This window comes from Candoia aspera, chromosome 1 (genome assembly GCF_035149785.1).
Source record: "Candoia aspera isolate rCanAsp1 chromosome 1, rCanAsp1.hap2, whole genome shotgun sequence".
In the NCBI taxonomy this organism is placed as follows: domain Eukaryota; kingdom Metazoa; phylum Chordata; class Lepidosauria; order Squamata; family Boidae; genus Candoia; species Candoia aspera.
The window spans coordinates 245,720,001-245,743,307 of record NC_086153.1 but is presented as its reverse complement, the minus strand read 5'-3'; the positions used below and the strand labels follow the sequence as shown (position 1 = coordinate 245,743,307).

Genomic DNA, 23,307 nt, shown 5'->3' with positions numbered 1-23,307 from the left:
TTCAGATGATCATTCAAAAGGGGCCTAATCCAAAATAAAGCCAGTATACATTTTGCTTTCTCCTCAGACTAAGGCCAGTACATCAGAAATAGAAGTCGGCAGGACCATTTTATGAAAAAAAACCTTGGTCACAGAATTGGCAAATGTTTAAAGATTTTGCAAAGGATTGACTGGTTGAAAAATCTCAAATCATGAAAACAGCAGTTGCTTCTCTATAGAATGACCAGATCCTGCTGCTAATCAGTGTATTTTCTATTACACAGGATTCCAGATGTGGTACCCATTACAGGTGATCTTTTCAGATCCAACTTTTAAAATAAGAAAAGACTAGCAGCAAAGAACACTTTAAAATGAGGAAGTCCTAGGTTACTGTGTTGTATATAACTGGAGTCACTTCACTGGCAAAAGATTCCCATCATCAAAGCAAGGGAAGGCCAGTTTCAGAAATGTCCCTTCCCCTTATGGTCACCACTTGGGCTCCAATAGGCTTCCAAAGGGACCCTCCTAATCTGCTGAAACAGATTTGGTGTGAGAACAAGTTCTCACATGGTCATAAGCAAGCAGCCTGACACCAGATCAATCCATTATCCAAACAAGAGACAGAAGCTTTCACTCCTGCCCAAAAGGGAGTGGCTTCTAGCTCAGGAGTGTGAGATGGGCAGCTATATACATTTAATAAATTTCTATAGTAAATCTATTATACCCTCAAGGACCTGTTTATCCATTTCCAGTTCCACTTGCCAGGAGACACCAGACATTTGGAGGTGTATAAGGGCCCACAGAGGACGATCAAAAAATATATCACAGTGGAAAGACAAAAATAGCTACAAATTTCTTCCCTCTTTTTTCCATTGTCAGGCATGTCTGATGGTACACAAGTTGGATACTGTTCATTAATGACAAAATTCCAGTAGTGCAAGGATCAAAATGGGGTCCTTTGAGGGGGAAAATGCTTTATTTATTCAGTTATTTTTATACTGCCACACTCCCCAAAATTCATGTGGTACAGCAGGAATATTATCACATTTTCTATTTTGCCACAAAAGACAAGAAAGTTCCTTAAAGGGAAATATATGGATATTTTGCTCAGTTTGGGGATAAAGCTGAGCAAAAGAAAGAGATCAAGAAACATAGCAAAGAACTGGAGAATGATATAGTTGAAAGAAACAGACAAAACTGGACACTGAGCTTTATTTATGTGTAGATGGTAATGTATGTCAGAACAGATAGAATATGGCACCCAATCAAGTCCTTTGAAAGAATCTAGAAAGTCTGTAGTTTAGTCATATAACACAAAACAACAAGAAGAGGCAATATATAATTTTGTAGGTGCATCCTTCTGTTGTGGGTGGTTTATGGTTGGTGTTCTGCTCTCCTGGTTGGTTGTGTGACTTTTCCATGTATTTTTTTTTAATCTGTGAGTTGCCCAGAGTTGTTGTGGATTCAAGAGATCTCAAAAATTGATTAAATAAATAAATGGTTTATTTATGGTTTCTTGATGGAGTTAATCATTATCTTCATTTTTATCTTTACTTAAGAATTTGGTTGCAAGGGCCAATAATTTTGGGTACAGGCTATTAGTTGTACCCTAAGTTGGTCGCCATAAAGAACACCTGCAAATTATGCTGTAAGCAATTTTAGACCCATTTGCTAATAGGAAATGGAGCCTATGACAGAAAGTGAAACAAGCTTTTTGCCTGTCTTGCAGACAAGCTGGGTCAGATTCTACTGTCAGCATTTGGGCTAACAACTGTGTCACAATATCTTGACTACAGCAAGCCACATTCTTGCAAGCTGTAAGCAGTGCACTATGGCTGGTTTTCAGCCCAATGTGTTGTGTAACTCCCTTCTTTCCTCTTCTAATTTTGAGACTCATACAATTTAGCACTTAGCACATGGGATATATAAATGCAGCATTGTGCAAGAAATTTCAAAGCTCTATTGATTTTTGTTTTGTCCAACATAATGCAAGGAATGCTATACTCAGCTTGCTTTTTGGTATGATACGTATGAGATGATATTGCCAGGAGCAATATTATTAAGGGGAGATTAAAACAGCTGTACTGTTTTAATGCACTGAAGTACTATTCCTTTCACAGACAGAGTGACCCAGATTACAAGCGGTACTTGACCATTTAAATTATTACAACAGATAGATTTAACAAACTGGACTATATTCTCTTAGGCAGGGTGTGTTGACATATCCCACAATATGAGATAACTAATGTCATAATTCATTGGTCATTGACCATTTTTTCAATAAATATAAATAATATAAATAAATAAATCTCTCTCTCTCTCTCTCTCTCTCTCTCTCTCTCTCTCTCTCTCTCCATATATATATATAAAATGAATTTTCCTCAATCAGTGTGGCACATGAACATTTTTTCCCACAGAAGGTGGATCATAAGTTTATTAAAAGTAAATGTAACTGGAAGGCTGCATTGGTTTATTGCAGCAGTGGACAACTAGCTGATCATCAGCCCTAAATAAACAAGTTGCTGGCTTCATCATTTCATGAATCTGGAAGATACAAACTCCATTTTGTATATGCAAAACTTGCTCTTGAACATACTGTAATTCTGAAGTTGAAAAATATAAATAATTTGCTAAGCGCACAGTCAAATCAACTATGTCCTGACAATATTTGTAATCTCCCCCATTTCACAAACTAAAATGTGCAATTAATGCTTATTTGTGAAGGAGTATAGACTTGGCCCTGGGATTGGGAAGGAATGAATGAATTTTTAAGGAATAATTTTCAGAAAATATTATTCAGATCTGAGAAAGAGATAAGCATGAGAAAGTAACTCAGAATAACCCTAGCTTGATTCTCTTAATATAAGAAGGAGCAGAGAGAAACTCTATCAGGCTTTCAAGATTCTGTTATTCTACTCTATTCCTGGAATCCCACCTGTGTCTGTTTCTTGACCTGGCCTATCCTGAAGGGCTGACAATAATTGACTGAGTGACCAGACTTAATTAATTCTCAAGTCATGTGAGTCCATTAAGTTTGTCTGGCTAACTAATGTCCATTTTATCACATCTCTGACTTAATATCATAATCAAAATTATTTAGTTGTAATCAGGTATGTTCTTCTACCTGTTGCATTAATCACTGAGGCTAGAATTCATACATATAATATGGGAAATGCCAAACACCTTAAGAACGTGGTCATTTCAGCTCTACAGAAACATGGTATCTTGCTGAAACTAATAGTTTTAACTATTTTGAGCTGATCTTGAAATTAGTTGCTGAACAATTAACTTTTAAGCCCATACAGATCAACTGAAAGCAAGGGTTGCATACAAAATGGCAGGTTTGTATATAGATTCTCCATTCTCTGCAAGACATGGATAGTTATTTATAAACTCAACTAATGGAAGATGTTTATTCTACTTTAATTACACTTTAAATTTTGTCAGTTATTTTGGGTGCATTAAAGTTGTGTTGTCTTAAACTAATGAGCAACTAAATATGCCCACCAAATTAAAATATTTTCCTGTTCAGTGAAAAAAGGCTAACAATATCTGAATATCTGGAGCATAATATATGAGAATCCTGCTATTACCTACTGTAATTTGCTCTAAATTCAGTGTCTCTTTCCAAAAATAGATATTTGAATTTTCTCATTTAAAGAATTCACTCAAGAATACAAAAATGAAAGAAGTAAACACCATTAAATACATAGGGAATAATATGTATAAATATGCAAGTTTTTTTTTTATTGATTACTGAATCAGTTTTCATCATCTGCTAGGAATACATTCCAGTTTCAAACACTTTCTCATAAATGCCTTTTTGAAATGTCTATTAGGAAATAAGTTCCAGTGTGTCAATGGGACTTACTGTTAGATGGGTCAGTATAGCACTGCAGCTTAAACTATCTGAAGTCCAAATAAGCTAATAAAGACAAACGGCAGAATCACATACGAGAAATAACATGGAAGATATTAATACATATTGGGGGAAGAGGTAGATGAAATGATGTTTACAGCTGAAACATGAATCTTGCAAATCTGTGTATTAACTCCAAAAATGAAACAAATCTTAGGAGTATGATTTATAACAATTTAAAAAGTTCCTTGGTAAAAGATGAGTCCAAATACAAAAATAAATTTAAAACATTTTCTACGGTCTAGCCATAAAAACGAAGCCAGCAACTTAGTTGGAAAAAAGGCAAACATGAACTTCAAAACTAAATTTAAAGACAGATGGTAAAATCTGTGTAAAATCTGAGACGTTATCACTGTTGTGAAGACACCTATATAGAACATATTTAACTGTGTGTTTGTCATATAAACTAAGCCAAGAAAGAGATGTAGAATCTGTCTGAGATCTACTCCCATGTATAGTTTATTCTACCCTTACTTATAAAGTTGCTGCATTATTTCTTCAACTGCAAAATGTAAAAGTTCTCAATCACTTCTACCTTGCCATTAAAATCTATGGGCCTGAGCTTGTGATCAGAATTGGATCCAAAGACATCAGAAAAGACTATTCCTAATGATTTCTAGTTGTGTTGGACTCCAACTCCATCATAGTCATCTCTGTTGGCTGTGGTTTATTTGGATCTGTAATCCAACACTTCTGAAGGATGCCAAGGCTGATGTTCTACCCATGGCCATTTGTAACAAACAATGTTTTTAAGATACCATAAACATGTGTCCCATGCAGTATTCAGCCAATACAACAGAAAAATATAGGGTTTTAAAAAAATTTCTCTTCATCCAGAGTCTCACAAGTGAACCACAAACTACCCAATAAAACAACATAGAGTTACATGAAGGAAAACAACCAAAGAATTAATTTAACACATAATTGCTAAAGTTACTGAAAATATAGCACAGAAACTGCAACTTAGATTATTAATACAATCTACTTACCTAAAGTACAAAAATATGCTCTGGTGGTTGTTTATCCATACATATCAAAAGCTTTACAACCTTGACCTCACTTAAGGGCATTTTGAATTTTTGGAAGCTTATCAGTGGCTCATGGTGCCATTTAAAAACAGTTCTCATTGGTGTATGAGAAACCTATCCCCCAAACTGGAGAATGAGAAATTCCCATAGGCAATATCTGTTCTTCACTTACATTCCTTTCCAAATCCAGTCAGCCTTGGCCATATATCAGATCTCTCCAAAGTATTAAACACAGATTGTAGAATGAAGCAAACATACTAGATGAATTCCTGTACCATTAAAGAAGATTCTGACTATCAACATACCATTTATTCCCTTGTGTGCAAATCTCAATCAGAAACTTGTCTAATGAATTTCCCAGTATAAATATGTGTATATCTCAGTATAATCTTTCATAAGTCCATTGAGTATGAATATATTCAGACAAACATAATACACAAAATTTCAGTAGTACTATAAATGGGCATCAAATATAGATTCACCTTAACTTTTAATTCATCATTTGATTGAAGGACAGAAATTAAACATATATGTTTAATCAGTACTTACCCTCCTGTTCAGTTCTTGTCATCTCCTCTAGTTTCTTCTGTTTCAAGGTGTCCACCACATCGGCAAGACTTCCTTTGCGGCGTTCTGGAGTTCCAAAATTAACACTGGCCATTAGCTCGCTGCGATCACGACCACCTTCTTCAGGCTTATGTGGTGAGGTAGAAGTATTTCGGAAGGAATATAAGGAACATAACTTATTACTTTCTGACTCCTGTAAAGAAACAAGACAATAATGTAAGATTAAATACATTTTCTTGTTACCGAGAACTTTTGTTATAACACAAAAGCAACTAAATATTTTGAAATATTATGCTGAGCATAACCAATTTTTAGTTTCAGTTTTATTTTTGCTGTTGATAAAAAGAACTTTAATTCCACAGTACGCTTTTGACTGGCCCCTCAAGAATTCATCTATTTTTTATCTGAGTATTAGCCAGTAAAAGGAAGAGTGCAAAGGCTCCAAAAGCTATTTATTAAGATTCAGGGAAACTGGGAAGTCCTCGAACTAGAGAGTCTCCTTGGCTCAGAACAAAGATGTTACCTACCTTGAATGACCAGCTGATTACCTGAGCTTAAAACTTAGGTAGAATTCTACTATGTCCTGTCTATCAACTCTTCCACAGCCTGCTTGACTGGTGACACACACACCCCACTAAATACACAGAGACCCCATCTTCAATATAGTTTATATTCACATGGGTCAGAGGCATCGGATGAAGAAAGCAATAATAATAATTCTGCTTAAGCCTTGTCTCAGTCAGAAGCTCAGAATATTCAGAATTTATCAAGCTTTGTCTATCAGCTACCTCAGCTATGGTTTCATTCTCTAGAGCCTTAAAAATCAGTATCTGGAAGCTTTTGCATAATTCCAGCTGTGATGGTGTTACACCATAAGGGATAAAAAACACTTTTGTGCAATTTGCTTAGCTGATCCCATGAAAGGCCATCCAGCACCGAATGTGCAAAGTGAATTGATACTTAAGAAAATTCAGCTCAGGTCTATGACATATTTCAGTAAGGTCATTCCAGCAGCATGTTAAGTCACTGTATGTTCTAGAACTCAATGTGTACATGAATTTCTGTCAGAGTTAGATATTAAAAGTTTTCCAATTGATTGTTTTCACAATGCTAAATCATTTTTATCTTTTCACGCAGTTTTTCATAACATAAAATGAATATCTGCCAATTCTTTTCCTTAATTACAAAGCATCTTTTTAAATTCTATTTCAAAGAATAGCTTTGGCATAAATTAGGAAAAACAACTTTTGGACAGAAGATAGAACAGAAGTTTGTTCTGAAACCTGTTTATCCAAGTAACACTTCAACACATTGTGGTCAACACTAGTAAATAAAATAATGGCAAACAGGTTATAAAAGCAAGATACATTTCTGCCTCATTTTTATTGAACTGATTTTTCAGTAATAAGGTTTCATCACTGCAGATGGTAGGTAGGACATCCTTCAGAGTCTGATGTAGAGCAGACACCATTTTTCTTACATATTCAAAACACCGTGATGAAAATTCTCTATAAATTTAGTAAAAACTAATAATAAGCTTTTATTTCAAAACATATCACAGTTTCTTGGACATTAAGAACAAATAAAGAATAAAGAATATAAGAATATAACACTTTTCATCAAACTTATATGGACCTTGAAAGATAAATAAGCACCTGAAACTGGAGTTAGTTATTTCCACTTCAGCCTAGATGATCATAGTACTCCCCAAGTCTCAAAGTATTTAAAATTTAAACCTGATTCGATGTTATCCCTATGTTATCCCCCAGCTAAAATGATAAATGAATTTGTGCAGCTAATGGTTTCACTGGGGTTAGGGTTGGGCAAGAAATAATTATACTGCTTAGGTTTAACAATTTCATTTTAATCTGCATGTCACAGGGATTTTCAAACTTTACAGTACCACAACTGCCTACTGAGGGCTGGCACAGGCAAAGAGGAAAACAAAGCTTGGAGCTAGTTTTGATGTTACATGTCTTGCACAGACAAAGCAAAACTCTGTTAAAATTCACCCCCAACGTTGTCTGTAAAATATCCTTTTTAACAGCATTCACACTTTGCCTAGAAGACAGATCAGGATTAAAACAAATCTTGCAACTCTCCCCTTGCTGCTTGTGACACTCCCTTGATTTTTGACTCACAGTCAAAAACTGTGAACATCTACTGAAATGGGTTAAGATTACTGTAGAGAGTAAGGAAGATGCTCTTGATGGAGATATGAAGGAACATCACCTAGGCAAAAGGGCCTGAAACATTTTTTAAGTCCAGAACAATGAGATAACATTCAGAAGCAGCTCAGGCAGATGCTTTCCTTATTCACGGTACTATAAGAAGGAGGGGAGGACTAACACAATCAGTTCTGCAAGATTCTGTTGTTATAGCCAATCTCAATAAAAGTAATTTTAGCCTTCCTGTGGAGTTGATTTCCTGGTCTGGTCTATGCAGTGGGGCTGACAATTACTAAGTCTTTTATGAAAGAGGTTTAGACATCTTTCTGATACTGCTTTCAGGGAATATTTATGTACAATATACAGCCACATTTAGAAACCGAGGCAGGATTTATAGAAATCAGTGAAGGGGCCCTGACATAATTTTTTGCTAAATATTTACCTTTTTTCTTCATCAAGATCTAGTTTTATATATGCTAAATTATGAGACTCATATTTCAATGGATGGGTTCTTTATAATTCTACATAAACCTCATTCAGTTGGTGATTTATGGAATTCTTTCTAGTGCAATAAAATCAAACTAGTGATCATAGATTATCTAATACTGAAAGACAGAATAATCCCAGGCTAATAGGGGTTTATTTCACCCATGGCTCATGGAATTCTATCCAATTAGTTATCTAACCAGATTCACTTTTTTCATTCAGAAAACTAATTCATAAGTATAAATATATATTAAAGTTCTAGCTCCTTTAATATTACTAAAGATGTATCTTCATTAATACTTTAGGGTAGATTTTAAAAATTTCAAGATAGGTAATATCTCTCTAATGCACAGATATACATTTTTATATTGCAATTTAAATTATTTCTTAGCTTTTGACTATGACAGTTCAAACCACTCTATCACTTGAACCAATATCGGACCAAGGAAAAGCCTAATTTAAAATATCTGTATATCTATATGTGCCAAAACTTAACTGATTATTTTAGCAAAACTCAGTACAATATGGTTCTGTTATTTGTGTTCTCTGATTCACCAAAGCAGATAACAGAATCATAAAGATGGTTTCATTATAGAGTTATTTCCCAACCATGGGTGGAGATATAATCTCAATTAAATATTCAGGATACTGAAGTTTTATGACAGTCAACAGCTGAAAAATAAAAGCTTTCTTGAATAACTGGCCAATTATATCTGGACAAAATCATTTCTTCATTTTGTTCTGGTAATATATATAGCAGATCCATGCTTCCTACAAGCCCAAGTGCAAGGACAAGTCACCCAAAATTTCTGGAGGGCAAGGAGGCATGATGTCATCCCTAATCCACTAGCCTTCAGCAAAGGCAACCTCCACCTGTTTTTTCCATATAGCCACATAGCCTCTAACACTTTCTGACAGAGAGAGGGATGATAACTATAGGTAAATGCCTCTACTCCAACTGCTCCCTGCCTTCCTGTCCCTGCCTCCGCTGTCATTTTACCTCGGGCTGCTGAACTGAATAACTCACTCAGAAGGAAACTTCCTAGGGTTTAATACTCTGAATTGCTGCTTCATTAACTTCCCCAAAGGGAACTAGTGCACATAACCAGGTAGACCTTGGTTACGTGTGTGATGTGACTAGAGTCCCTTATTCATGCTGTTGATTATAAGGTATCAAAATAGCCCTTGGCTTTTGTTTACTATTTGTGAACGCTGCTTACAGAATTAAAGCATCAAAATGCACACAGAGGAACTAGATCTAAAATAAACTTCTTTTCTTGCTAATCTCTACTACAGGTATTCCTATAATAGTAGGATTCCAGTCATCACATTTGCCTCACAAGCAAAGGAGTGTTCAGAACCAAGTAGAAACAACCTTTTTATAATTGTTATTTTTCTTTTCCACGGAGCCTTTCCACTGTGCTTAAAAAAAAACTTGTCCACCAGTGGACCACTGAAATGCTGGATCTTATTTACTTACTTACTTAGTTGTCCAGCCCTAGGTAAATCCATTTGGTTCAGGAACTGGGGTGAAACCCTCCTACCTCAACTGACAGCAAGAATGGTGAAACAGCCCACTGGCAAACTGGTTAAAAAAAAAAAAGCAGTAAAGTGGGTAGCTCATTGAAAGAAAAATGATGACTTAAAAAAATTGTTTCTGCCCCATTTCAAACTCCTAGTAAGACAGACATGATAAGCACTAAGCTGCAGTAGCTGCAGCAGAAATTGAGGATCCAAACCTGAGAAAGTAACTTGATTAAAAATAAATTTGCCTAACTGATAGCATCTACCCTTCACGTAGACCAGTGTTTCCCAACTTTGGCAATTTAAGATGTGTAGATGTCAACTCCCAGGATTCCCCAGCCAACACACTGGCTGGGAAGTTCTTGCAGTTGAAGTCCACACATCTTAAGGCTGTCAAGGTTGCAAAACACTAATGAAGAAACTAGAAGGAACAAAAGATTGCAATTAAAGAAGAAAAACATTTAAATTTGACTTACTAATACAGAATGGAGCAAAATACTTTAACATTCAACATACTGAAGGATATTTTTGACCCAGAAGTTAATTTTAAGAGTGTCTGCCTCTATAGATAGACTGGGTTTCAAAGATGTTCTGGAAGAGGAACAAGTTTTACCAGACAAGACTGAGTCTGATTTGAATGTTTATTTAAAAATGACAGACTACAAGAATGATATGGGAAAAGATGCTATACTGGACATACAAAAGAAACTGGCTGATGTCTTAATAATTAAAAGGGATATACAAATAACAAACCAAGACAGTGACCTGGATAATTTCCTATTTTGGATTTACAAAAGAGGGTTGTTAAAGCTTTGAAGAATTTTGTGAGAAGGGACAAAGAAAAAAAATGAAAAGAAATAAAGTTTTGGGACATTATTTGAAGGGACCAAAGATCAAGATCGTTAAAAATTAAAGGAAGGAATATAAAGTTGGTCTATTTGATGAAGGTTAAAATAGATCTGTTGTTATCTCTGGTAAGCCTTAATGGACTCTTGCTGACCAGGACTGAATAATGAAGTTTTTAGGGGTTTGTTTATAGATAAGAGATGGGATATGGGAAAAAGAGATCATTTGTTGTATTTTAAGAGAAGGTGATAAGTTACTAAAATTGTTTATACTTATTGTGATGAAAGGGGAAGTCATTTCTTTATATATTTCTTTTCTTTTTCTTTACTATATTCTTATTTTTTCTTTCTTTTCTATTTTCTTTTTCTTTTCTGCACCTTCTATTTTTTATTTTTTTTTAGTTTGTATTCGTTTTTTATCATTGTAGTTACAATTTTTAATAAAATTACTATTGAAAAAGAAAGAAACACTGATGGAGACCATCTGATATGATACATTATTGTTATTGAGCACATGATCCGTATTTGTATAACTTTATAGTGCTAAATATCTTCAAATATCCTTCCAAGTATAATCTTGGCTGCAGTTTACATTTTGTGAATTTTAAGATTCTAATGTGGTTTGATGTTTTTTGTTTAGTAACTTTTTCTTAATTTTGCCAACAACATTTGGTTATAAACAAACCAACTGAATAATTCTCCAAGTTATTACTCTGGTCCAATAGACTCAATCTCCAACCACCCTAGACATGGTATATTCTTAATATATATATATATATGTAATGTATACCAGACAAATTGACTCTTAGATTTATTCCATTTCATATACATAAAATGTCACAAGAAATCATGGGTAAGTATAGATTTCCTTTATACACATGCATTCATTCTTGGGTTTTCCTGCATATGTCCCTAAGTATACAGTATATTATAGCAGTCTACTGTGTTTTATAGTAATATGGCCTTCATGTGGAAGGCAGCTTGAAAGACTGAACTACTTCTGCTGTAGGGCATTAGGAACAAATGGAAAGATAAGTCTTTATAATATAGTAGACAGAAAAGTTTTGGGTATTTTTCCAGTCATGACGTTATCCTTCAGGAAACATTAATTGAACTGTAATTCATTGGTCATCAATTGTTCTGGGGAAAGCCATTGGCATTTTTCTTTCGACTTTTGTTTTTAAATTACAGTGTTATTGTTTATAAGATTCTCCACCTAAAATGATACCCATTATCAATTAATGATAATACATTGCTACTAATAATTTTACTTACTTTTTTTATATAGGAAAACATGTATACAAAAAGAAAAAAGCTGAGTAACACGAATCCACTAGGTCAGTATTGTCTACCCTGAGTGGCAGCAGCGTTTCAAACAGGAGTCTTTTACAGCTCTAATAGGAGATGCCAATGATTGAATGGAATTTTTCACTCTATAAAGGATGTGCCCACTATTCAACTATAGCACTTCCCTATAAAGACACATATAATTTTTCTGCTGTTGCAATTTTAGCATGCACAATGAATCCTTGTAACTTGTGGAGTAATGATCTAATGATTCTCCAATACCACTATCCCAGTTTCACTGCAAATGCATGTTACTCTGCACCATGTTTGGTTAAAAATATCAGCATTACCATATTTGGATATGAGTACCATCAGGTGAATGCCCCATGAATTTAACCTACAGGTTAAAAAAAAACCCTCTCAGTCAAGTGTGTTGGATAAGGTTAGCCTGTTGACAACATTGTGAGGCATGCAATCTCACTATAAACACATAGAGATTAAGGTGTGATTGTGTCACACAGCACAACAAACAATGGGCAACTGTGGTTACTAAGGGCCACTAACCTCAGAGATGATGTTGATGACAAACTGGTATGATATAGGCTTAACATGGCATTGTTGCTGCCACCTACAAAGGAGGCAATACTTTTAAACATGCAGAAAATGCCTTCCATTTATCAAGAGAGACATTAAAAACATTCTTACATCACAGAGAAAGCACTAACTATACATATGATTCAATGCAAATCCTTCAACATTTCCTTAATAATAATAATTCACTTCCTGAAAGATCATGTTTTTTAATCATTTAAGGAGTAACCAGAGAAATACATTCAGGATCTATTAAAATGAATGGGACATGTGCAATTAACTGCATGAAACTTAAAGAGTGTTTCATTTCCTTTAGACACAATATTTTGTGCTTTGCTCAATGGTTTTGTGGAGTGCTACAAAGGATAGGAAGTAAAAAGTTACTAGAGTTTGCCCTAGAAAAGCCCTTTGTCCTTTCTAAAAAATTAACAAAAGGATCATACTTTAGTATGCAATCTGACCCATGTCACACAGTGTCTGTTTCACCATAATACTGTTTACCTGAATTCAGATTTGCAATTACACCCCACCCCATTTTCCCCTATATTCTAATATCCCAATCTTTCTTCTTCAACCATAACTTGCCAATACCTTTGAAAGAGTAAGCTATGATTTCTACTGTCTTTCAAACTTCAGTTTGAAATGGGGTTCTAATTCTATTTAGACTGTAACCCAAATAGGTAGAAACTTATTTTTGCCAATGAAACAAGAAAGAAAAGAAACTTGGAAGCTGTAATGAGTTAGACATGATAATAAAATGATGGTGATATGAATGAAATATATTTCACAGCAAATGAAATATAGAAAGTGAAAGTGAAACTATATTTCATAGACAGTGATGAAGCAATCATGCCATTTTTGCAAGAACAGTAGGAATCATAACAGGGCCTAAACCTATTTTAAATTAAATTCTAAATATTCTAAATTAAATTTTTAAAAATGTTGCAATGATTCTTTAAAAAAATCCTTTTCCTTAATCAGTGCCCTTGCAATCCAGACTCAAAGCTGCAAACTTATTCATTCTTAAAGGAAAGAGAATGGAGGAACTATATCGATACAATTCCCTTTAGAGGATTTCTACCTAAGCCTGATATATACCAATAGACAACACAATCTGTGGTTTGAATTTTTTTTTTTTTTTTTTGGTTCCCTCAATCTGTGGATTGATTTTTTTTTTTTTTTTGTGCCCTTGAGTCAGTGTTGACTACCAGTAACTGCCTGGACCAGTCCCTGCAGTTTTCTTGGCAAGATTTCAGAAGCAGTTTCTGAAATTGCCTCCATCCCAGGGCTGAGAGAGGGTGACTGGCCCAAGGTCATCCAGCTGGCTTTCTGTCTAAGGTAGCACTAGAACTCATGGTCTCCCACTTTCTAGCCTTGATGCATTAACCACTACACCAAACTGGCTTGGTTTGAATATTTACTAATATAAAATTTGCATGCAATAGACCAGAATCTTCCTGGGTTCTAAAGCTCTCGGCAAAAACCTAGGCAGCTCCTTTAACCATTTGAAAAGAAGCCTCACACTTTCCAAAGCACCTCTCTCAATGGACTTGCAGACTCCTACTGAATACTCCAGCAGAAAAACAAGTGCGTGTCACATCCCAATCCTTGGCAATGTACCTGACTCCCTATCATGCTCTCTAGCCTTCAGACAACAGTTTGGAAAATGGAGGGATGTTAGCAGCAGCAGGCCACATCTGCAGTCTGTTGGGGGCTGTTCATTTTTCCAATGGATTCCAGTATGGTAAGGCTCAATGCCTGGACATATTTTGCAAAGCTGACCATCCCATCTTGTGTTCCCAGACGTTTTATATCTATGGAACTCAAATATATATAAACAGACCATCTTCAGTTTTATACTGGAAAAATATGGAGATAGGGAAGCTTTTTTACATTAATCATAGTCCTGCTTTTGTGGGGGGGGAAAGGTTTTAATATTGCCTTTCATTATACACATGACATCATATTTTAGGAAAAATTCAAAGAAACTGGAGCAGGTGCTAAAAGTGACAATCATGGTGATTGGGGGATTAGAAACTTGTCAGGGGACCAAAAAAATCTTACAACGAGAGACTAAAGAAACAGGGCATTTTTAGACTCGATAAAAGATTACTGAGAGGGATGTAATGACACTTTTCAAGTACCTGAAAAGAAGGTACTTGAAAAGGCAAAGCCCTGTTCTCCATCATCCCAGAGCAGCAGCGGCAGCAGCAGCAGCAGAAGCAGATTTTCTTAATATTATCCACAATCTGTTGTTGTTGTTGTTGTTGTTACTATGATTGGTCACACAGTCAACCAGATGTTTTTTAGACTGGATTTGGCATTTTATTTATTTTATCCACCTATCAAGGCCTTCCCAAGGACCTGGGATAGGCAGATGTTGTTGTTTGGTGGCGTTAAAGGTATCGCCGCAGGATGTAAGCTGTTCCAAGTAAAGCTGCCTTTGCAAATGACTGATGGTGTTTTTGTCAATGCTGATGGTGTTCAAGTGGTGCTCCAGATATTTTGGAATTGCACCCAAAGTGCCTATGACTATGAATTGCACCCAAAGTGCCTATGACTGTGCAACCAACAACAACAACAACAAAAACAGATTCTGGATAATATTAAGAAATATTAAGAAAATCTTCCTATTAGTTACAGCAGTTCAACTGTGGAACCAAATACCTTCAACAGTGTGTTTAAGCTGATCCTGGACAACTATATGAAAGTTATTATTTTTCCTTTGGATTTCTATCTTGAGTATTTATATGGACTCAACATGTTACGACCTTCTATGACTTCTCCTGCAATTTTTCCTGATTAGTTTGTAAATTAAAGTACTGTAATGACTTGGAGATTCTTTTTTTAATAAGAATTTTATTACATTTCAAGCAAAGGTAAAAGCTACAGAAAAAAAAAAAACTACAAAGAAAAAAAGAAAAAACTAAAGAAGTATAGAAACACAAGAGAAAATTTTTCAAAATTACAAAAGGAAGTGACTTCCAACTTTTAACAGCAAGGATATACAACAATTTTCCTCAATCAATCCCTTACTCTATATTAAACCAAAATCACATTATTTCTATAAATCATTCCATTGGCACATTATAAAAATCACTAAATACAGTTGTTCCCTCCCCTTATATTAAAAGAAATATAAACAACTATTGATTAGGAGGTGAAATATAATCACCTCCTAATCAACTTCCCCCCAAAGATAACATTTATTTTATTATTTCTTTCCTACTACTATTCTATACCTTCCTGTCTACTATAATAAAGATCAAACTAAAAAACATAAAGATTGTCTGCCATTGTACTTGATAATACAACAATTTCAATAATATTAATCATATTAAACCCAAAACCAGACATTTATTATTTATTATATCTTAATAATCTTAATCCAAATCATTAAAGATAAATGAAAACAGCCAAATGCTAAAAGCAATCCAGATAAATATTCTTAAACCCTTATCCCACTTCAAAATAAACCACAGCATTTACATATCCCCACAATGTGCACGCAGCTTTTTTCTTAAAAAAAATCAAACAGTCCAACAGCATCACTTGGACATTCTTAACTGTATGTGTTTTAACCCTAAAGATCCGAACTGTAGTTTGGCAATACACTATTAGCTATTTTCTGGCTTTGCACAATAGATTGAACTGTAAACTAACTGGACTGAGTTTGCACATTTGAAAAACCACACTACAACAAGAGCTTTGCAAGGTTAAAACTAACCAAGTTTTGTATGCTGTGCAAATGCAACTGCTAGATCTTTAACTGTCCTGGTTAAATGTGTCGTGCAAATCCAACCTTAGAGTTACATTAAAATAAATTGATATACCCGGATCTTCATGCTACTAGAGAAGTTACCACGCATCTTCAAGCCTCAGCAGGCAGTCTCTTGTAAGATGTCTAATCGAAGGAATTCAGCTTTGGTATAAAGGCTATCAAATATTTATTTCTGTTTTTAAATTCCTCCTGGATGTCTGTTTCAGGTCAATTTGATTTTTTACAATAATGTATTGCTCATTCTTTCCTTTCTTCATATACATTTTTTTAATTATTCTTCCCCCCAATCATACACACACACGCACAGAGAGAGAGAGAGAGAGACTGAGAGATATGCCATCATAGGCTTAAATCCTGAGAACTGAAAGCAGGATTCTACACATATAATTGAATTTCCCACCTCCTTTTTATTGGCTTGCATCCTGGGTTATTCCTTTTCCCAAGCCAATTTTCATGCTTGGGTAATCATAAGGATAACTGCAAGAAATTGATGAACGTGATCCCCTTATACACAAGTAGCCTTTTGGATCAGATCCACTCTTCTATTTACATCCTTTAAAAATGTTAAACAATTTATAAAAACACAGCTTTATTGAGTGGAGAATGATTTTGTCTGTGAAAGCAATATGCTGTGCTTCAGTGCTTTGATTAAAAGCATCAAGACACTTGCTGTGCACTAACTGCTTGTCTCACTTCATCTGATGTGGCTTCTGTGCATGCACAGAAACCCCTTTTGACAGTGGTGAAGTGACGCTCAGCAACTGCTCCACCAGTTAGAAGTGGAACACAGCAGCACTTCAATGAACAGCTCAAAAGGTGCTTTGAGTTGCCTTGTTCACACAAGAATCAGTTTTGATTCCCATGTAGAAATGACTAAAAATGTTGATATACCAACTATGTATGTACCATAAATATCTGCTAGGAGAGAACTTTCATGCCTATAACTATAGTATTTAGTATACCATATATATTCTGTGGAACAAAAGTTCATTCAGAGTTCCAGATCATTTGGAAGTCTTCATTGGGACAACTTTACCTACAAAGATTGCCTACCTGCAGCACTCGTACCATACAAGTGATAGATCTCCACTCCTTGTTCCAACACTGATCTACATATGGACAATAAATGTCAGGTAGGATTACTAATAAATCAGTATCTGATGACAGCTTTAGAATCATAGGGATCTCAGCTGTTGTTTTAACAAAAGCAAATATTTAGCCCATTATAGTTATGGGGGAAACCTGAAAATGTGTGGGTATCTTAGTACAGCACAGCAGAAGAACTAAAAGGCTTCTATTAAATAAAGAAGTTATCCATGTTCATATAATTTGAACCCAGGACAAATATACATATCCTGATGCAGACTCCCCAAGAAATACACCAATTCTGTCATAGTATACTCTAAGCAAATTGTGCAATATATCAGATTTCTTTACCCAATGCCAAATTCATATGTTTTTAGAGAAGCATGCAACTGAAATATCTGTGATCTCTGGAGCCAAAGATCACCTAAGTATGGGAAAGGAATTCTCTCTATGCATGTAGAGCTTTTTGAAAAGGAATTTATCATCTTAGTTATTCCTTTCATTTGAGGAAAACAACACTGATGCTTTGTTCTTCAAATACTGAAGGTATGTGTGGGTGTTAAAACACACATTGCCATAACTCAAATTGTGTTGGAGCTTTGTCAAAACAAAACAGTACAGATCAGTTCACAAGAAAATTGGGAAACTGTCCTTTTGATATTGGAAAAAACAATTTGTGATCTACGGCAGCCTTAATTTCAAGGAAGTGGTGTCTAGTTAAAAAGAGAGCCAGTTTGGTCTAGCGGTCAAGGCGACAGGCTAGAGACCAGGAGACTGAGAGTTCTAGTCCCGCTTGAGGCATGAAAGCCGGCTGGGTGACCCTGGGCCAGTCACTCTCTCTCAGCCCAACCCACCTCACAGGGTTGTTGTTGTGGGGAAAATAGGAGGAGGAAGGAGTATTAGGTACTGTATGTTCCCCACCTTAAGTTATTTATAAAAATAATAAAGGGGGGTTGGATAAATAAATAAAATAAAATAAATATTAGCGAGTGGAACTTATTTCTCAACATACAGGTAGTCCTCATTTAACTAGAGTCCCCCTTTTAGGGGGAGATGGGCGGTGATAGAAATGTGAATAATAAATAAATAAATAAATAAACAAACTGATTGGGAACGGAATTTCCATCACTAAGCAATGCCGTCTCTGTTGCCAACATTAAGCAAGTATTTTGGGTCATTAAGCAAGGACTGCCTGTAATACAGGCACAATCATCAAAGTATTCAAGGGATTAAGCAAGCAAACGGCAACCAAATAGTTGGAGAATACTATTAATATTGAAAGTTGAAGCAAGTAGATTTGTTTGTTGTAGGAATACTGACTAGTTCCCATGTATTTGAAGGGAAATTATCTAAGACATCTAAGAAAGGCAAATGGTAAAATGATAAATGATAATAATTAAATGTTAAACTTTAAATGTATTTTAAAACCTGATTGACTAGGAAACAGCTGACAGAACAGATTAGAGTGAAGCAACAGAACATATTCTCTGTGTATCAAAAGGTCTAGATTTGATCTGACTTAAAGCTATGGATGCAAGCTGGAAAGACAGAAACAGGGGTAAAAGAAAGGACTTTCCATGGTATTTTCCTTGAGAATTTGACCCATCTACAGTATTAATTGCTTGAAAGGTAGCTGAAAACAGTAATAACTTGTTATTAGACAATACCTGAAGGATTGTCTTATGTTGGCTGCAAAAGCCTGGGTTATTTTTCACTCTGCTATCATTGTCCTCGTACATTTTAGGTATGTGCAAAAGGAATTCAATGTTCCCTTTTTCCTTAGGACCATGCCAATATGGCTGTTCTAGGGGTGGCCTGGCAATTTTCTGATGTAAACCTTCCAGAACAGGTAACAGTTTATGGTCTCCTGGATATGGTTGTCACTTCCACAGGATTTACTTTCAGAAAATTGCCGGACCACCCACTGCATGGCTGGCTTAGCTCTGTCCTGAAGAAGAACAACATGCTTTGGAGTTTCTCAGAAGGTTCTGTCTCCGGAGATAGAAAATTTTTCACAAAACTTTCCTAAAATAAAGTATACTTGAGTTAAGGTGTTATTTTTGGTAAAGGTGTTCTTTCTCATTACACAAAAACTCTGTCTATAAAGGATATTTTGCTGATTGCTCTTTCTTGGCATATGAACTATGCACATGACACCCGGGTTTAAAAACTAAGAATAGCTTATAGGATTGATTGTGCATCTTCCACTTCAGTATGCAGCTCCCCTCTTTCAATATCCTCTAGCTAGTTTGCTCTTACACAAGACTGGCCCTAATATTAGTTTAAATTAAACCTGTTAGGATAAACTATTGTTTAAACCCCAGTTAAACTCACTAGCTACAATTCATGTAATATGCTAAACCATAAGGTGTGAATCTAGCCACTGTGATAAGCCACAGTCTAAATCTTAGCATGTCCTGTACCAAATAAATCAGTTGTAGTTTCTTCATTAAAATAAATCATCATTAAAATAAACCTGCCCAAGCATATTACATAAACTCAGTGACACTTCTGCTTTCATTCAAAACTTAGCTACAATTATCAGACAGAAATGCTGAAACATACTGGAGCCAAGGGGAATCTATACGTAAAACAAGCATTGAGGCCAGGGTGCAGAACCAAACTCTTATATAATTCAGGTGATAGCATTATATCTTCTATTTACTGTAGTTCATGTGCCCAACCTGTGCACAGGGACATATAGGACAGGCCTATCATAAACATGGGCACTGTTAAATGATGGTCAAATGAGCTGATTGTCTTTACTGTCTTAAGAGCACGATCAAAAAGGAGTATAGTTCATTCCCAAATCAAAATCTACTCTTCCACAAGAAAATAATCTCTAAAATTATAGGCCTGTACATATTATGCCCGATAAGTATGCCACTAGAATACTAATTTTGTTCAGCCAAAATCCAGAAAAGTATCCTTCAAAGACCAGTTTCTGTTTCAACACTTCATGAGAATCACAGGACAGGGGAAATTAATCCGTAAAATAAGAAAAGTGACATAAGTGAACAAAGTATGTTAAAATGTTAACATACTTTAAGATTTGATCACATACTGAAAGCCTGTAATGACTTCCTGTCAAATACGCAAAAAAATTACTTACAAACACAGGCCAATACTACTTCTATAGGAGTTCAAGGAAAACATTTGGATGAATGGCCAGGAAAGCAGGAAAAAAACAGTAACATGAATGGGTTGCTTGTTATTTCAATGAAGTTGAGTCTTCCTTGGTATGAAAGGTATTTATCAGTCATCACATTTAATAGGACACATGCAAATACTTACACCACAGGAAAGTTGGATATCTAGAATGGTTTTGATTCTAAGATCTGGCAGCAAGTTGGCATTTTGACTCAAATAGTGTTGATGTACAAAGCAAACATTTATGGAAAAAAATGTTCTCATTATATCATATTAATTTTTGTGTGTGTTGGGGTTCCAACAAAATGTATGTACAAATAATGGTTTTCTATAAAAATGGAATCTCTAGATAAGCAGTGAATAATTTGCAACTGGACAAAGCCCCCACAAGCACTGCATAACCCTTGAAGCCCCTCTGCATTTTCCAACAAAATTCAGCAGAGAAATTCCATATTGGAACGTTTTGTTGTTGTTATTTGTTTAGTCGCTTCCGACTCTTCGTGACTTCATGGACCAGCCCACGCCAGAGCTTCCTGTCAGTCATCAACACCCCCAGCTCCCCCAGGGACGAATCCATCACCTCTAGAATATCATCCATCCATCTTGCCCTTGGTCGGCCCCTCTTCCTTTTGCCTTCCACTCTCCCTAGCATCACCATCTTCTCCAGGGTGTCCTGTCTTCTCATTATGTGGCCAAAGTATTTCAGTTTTCCCTTTAATATCATTCCCTCAAGTGAGCAGTCTGGCTTTATTTCCTGGAGGATGGACTGGTTTGATCTTCTTGCAGTCCAAGGCACTCTCAGAATTTTCCTCCAACACCATAGTTCACAAGCATCTATCTTCCTTCTCTCAGCCTTCCTTATGGTCCAGCTCTCGCAGCAATATGTTAGTACACGGAACACCATTGCTTTAACTATGCGGACCTTTGTTGTCAGTGTGATGTCTCTGCTCTTAACTATTTTATCGAGATTTGTCATTGCTCTCCTCCCAAGGATTAAACATCTTCTGATTTCCTGACTGCAGTCAGCATCTGCAGTAATCTTTGCACCTAGGAATACAAAGTCTGTCACTGCCTCTACGTTTTCTTCCTCTGTTTGCCAGTTATCAATCAAGCTGGTTGCCATAATCTTGGTTTTTTTGAGGTTTAGCTGCAAGCCAGCGTTTGCACTTTCTTCTTTCTCCTTTGTCATAAGGCTCCTCAGTTCCTCTTCGCTTTCAGCCATCAAAGTGGTATCATCTGCATATCTGAGATTATTAATGTTTCTTCCAGCGATTTTAACTCCAGCCTTGGATTCCTCAAGCCCAGCTTGTCGCATGGTGTGTTCTGCGTACAAGTTGAATAGGTAGGGTGAGAGTATACAGCCCTGCTGTACTCCTTTCCCCATCTTAAACCAGTCTGTTGTTCCGTGGTCTGTTCTTACTGTTGCTACTTGGTCGTTATACAGATTCTTCAGGAGGTATACAAGATGACTTGGTATCCCCATACCGCTAAGAACTTGCCATAATTTGTTATGGTCCACACAGTCAAAGGCTTTAGAATAGTCAATAAAACAGAAATAGATGTTTTTCTGAAACTCCCTGGCTTTTTCCATTATCCAGGGGGTATTGGCAATTTGGTCCCTAGTTCCTCTGCCTTTTCTAAACTCAGCTTGTACCTCTGGCAATTCTCGCTCCATGAATTGCTGAAGTCTACCTTGCAGGATCTTGAGCATTACCTTACTGGCATGTGAGATGAGTGCCACTGTTCAATAGTTTGAACATTCTTTAGTGTTTCCCTTTTTTGGTATAGGGATATAAGTTGATTTTTTCCAGTCTGATGACCATTCTTGTGTTTTCCAAATTTGCTGGCATATAGCATGCATTACCTTGACAGCATCATCTTGCAAGATTTTGAACAGTTCAGCTGGGATGCCGTCATCTCCTGCTGCCTTGTTATTAGCAATGCTTCTTAAGGCCCATTCAACCTCACTCTTCAGGATGTCTGGCTCTAGCTCACTGACCACACCGTTGAAGCTATCCCTGATATTAGGTCCTTGCCATCTTTGTTTTTGATCATACCCATTTTTGTCTGGAATTTACCCCCGATGTTTCTAATTTTCTGGAAGAGGTCTCTTGTCCTTCCTATTCTATTGTCTTCTTCCACTTCCGCGCATTGCTTGCTTAAAAATAATTCCTTATCTCTTCTGGCTAACCTCTGGAATTCTGCATTTAATTGGGCATATCTCCCCCTATCACTGTTGCCTTTTGCTTTCCTTCTTTCTTGGGCTACTTCTAGTGTCTCAGCACACAGCCATTTTGCCTTCTTGGTTTTCTCTTTCTTTGGGATGTATTTTGTTGCCGCCTCCTGAACAATGTTGCAAACTTCTCTCCATAGTTCTTCCGGGACCCTATCTACTAAGTCCAGTCCCTTAAATCTATTCTTCACCTCCACTGCATATTCCTTAGGAATATTAGTGAGCTCATATCTAGCTGATCTGTGGGTCTTCCCTAATCTCTTTAGTCTGATCCTAAATTGTGCAAGAAGAAGTTCGTGATCTGAACTACAGTCAGCTCCAGGTCTTGTTTTTACTGACTGTATAGATGTCCGCCATCTTTGGCTGCAAAGGATGTAGTCAATCTGATTTCGGTGTTGTCCATCTAGTGAAGTCCATGTATAAAGCCGTCTCTTAGGTTGTTGGAAGAGAGTGTTTGTTATGCAGAGTGAGTTGTCTTGGCAAAATTCTATCAGCCTATGTCCTGCTTCGTTTTGTTCTCCCAGGCCATGCTTACCTGTAATTCCAGGTGTCATTTGACTGCCCACCTTAGCATTCCAGTCTCCTGTGAAGAAAATAACATCTCTTTTAGGCGTGTTGTCCAGTAGGTGCTGCAGATCCTCATAGAACTGCTCTACTTCAGCT

The 23,307-nt window shown here is 36.2% G+C and overlaps 1 protein-coding gene across 6 annotated transcripts in view; it reads right to left on the bottom strand.

Annotated features, from left to right (window-relative positions):
- SOX6 (SRY-box transcription factor 6) overlaps positions 1 to 23,307 on the bottom strand; it is a 389,110-nt gene that overhangs the window by 253,173 nt on the left and 112,630 nt on the right. For all 6 annotated transcript variants that reach the window (XM_063289410.1, XM_063289408.1, XM_063289412.1 and 3 more), the window contains exon 3: positions 5,476 to 5,686. In XM_063289410.1, coding sequence (XP_063145480.1) covers positions 5,476 to 5,686 — 211 coding nt within the window. The remainder of the gene's footprint in view (positions 1 to 5,475; positions 5,687 to 23,307) is intronic.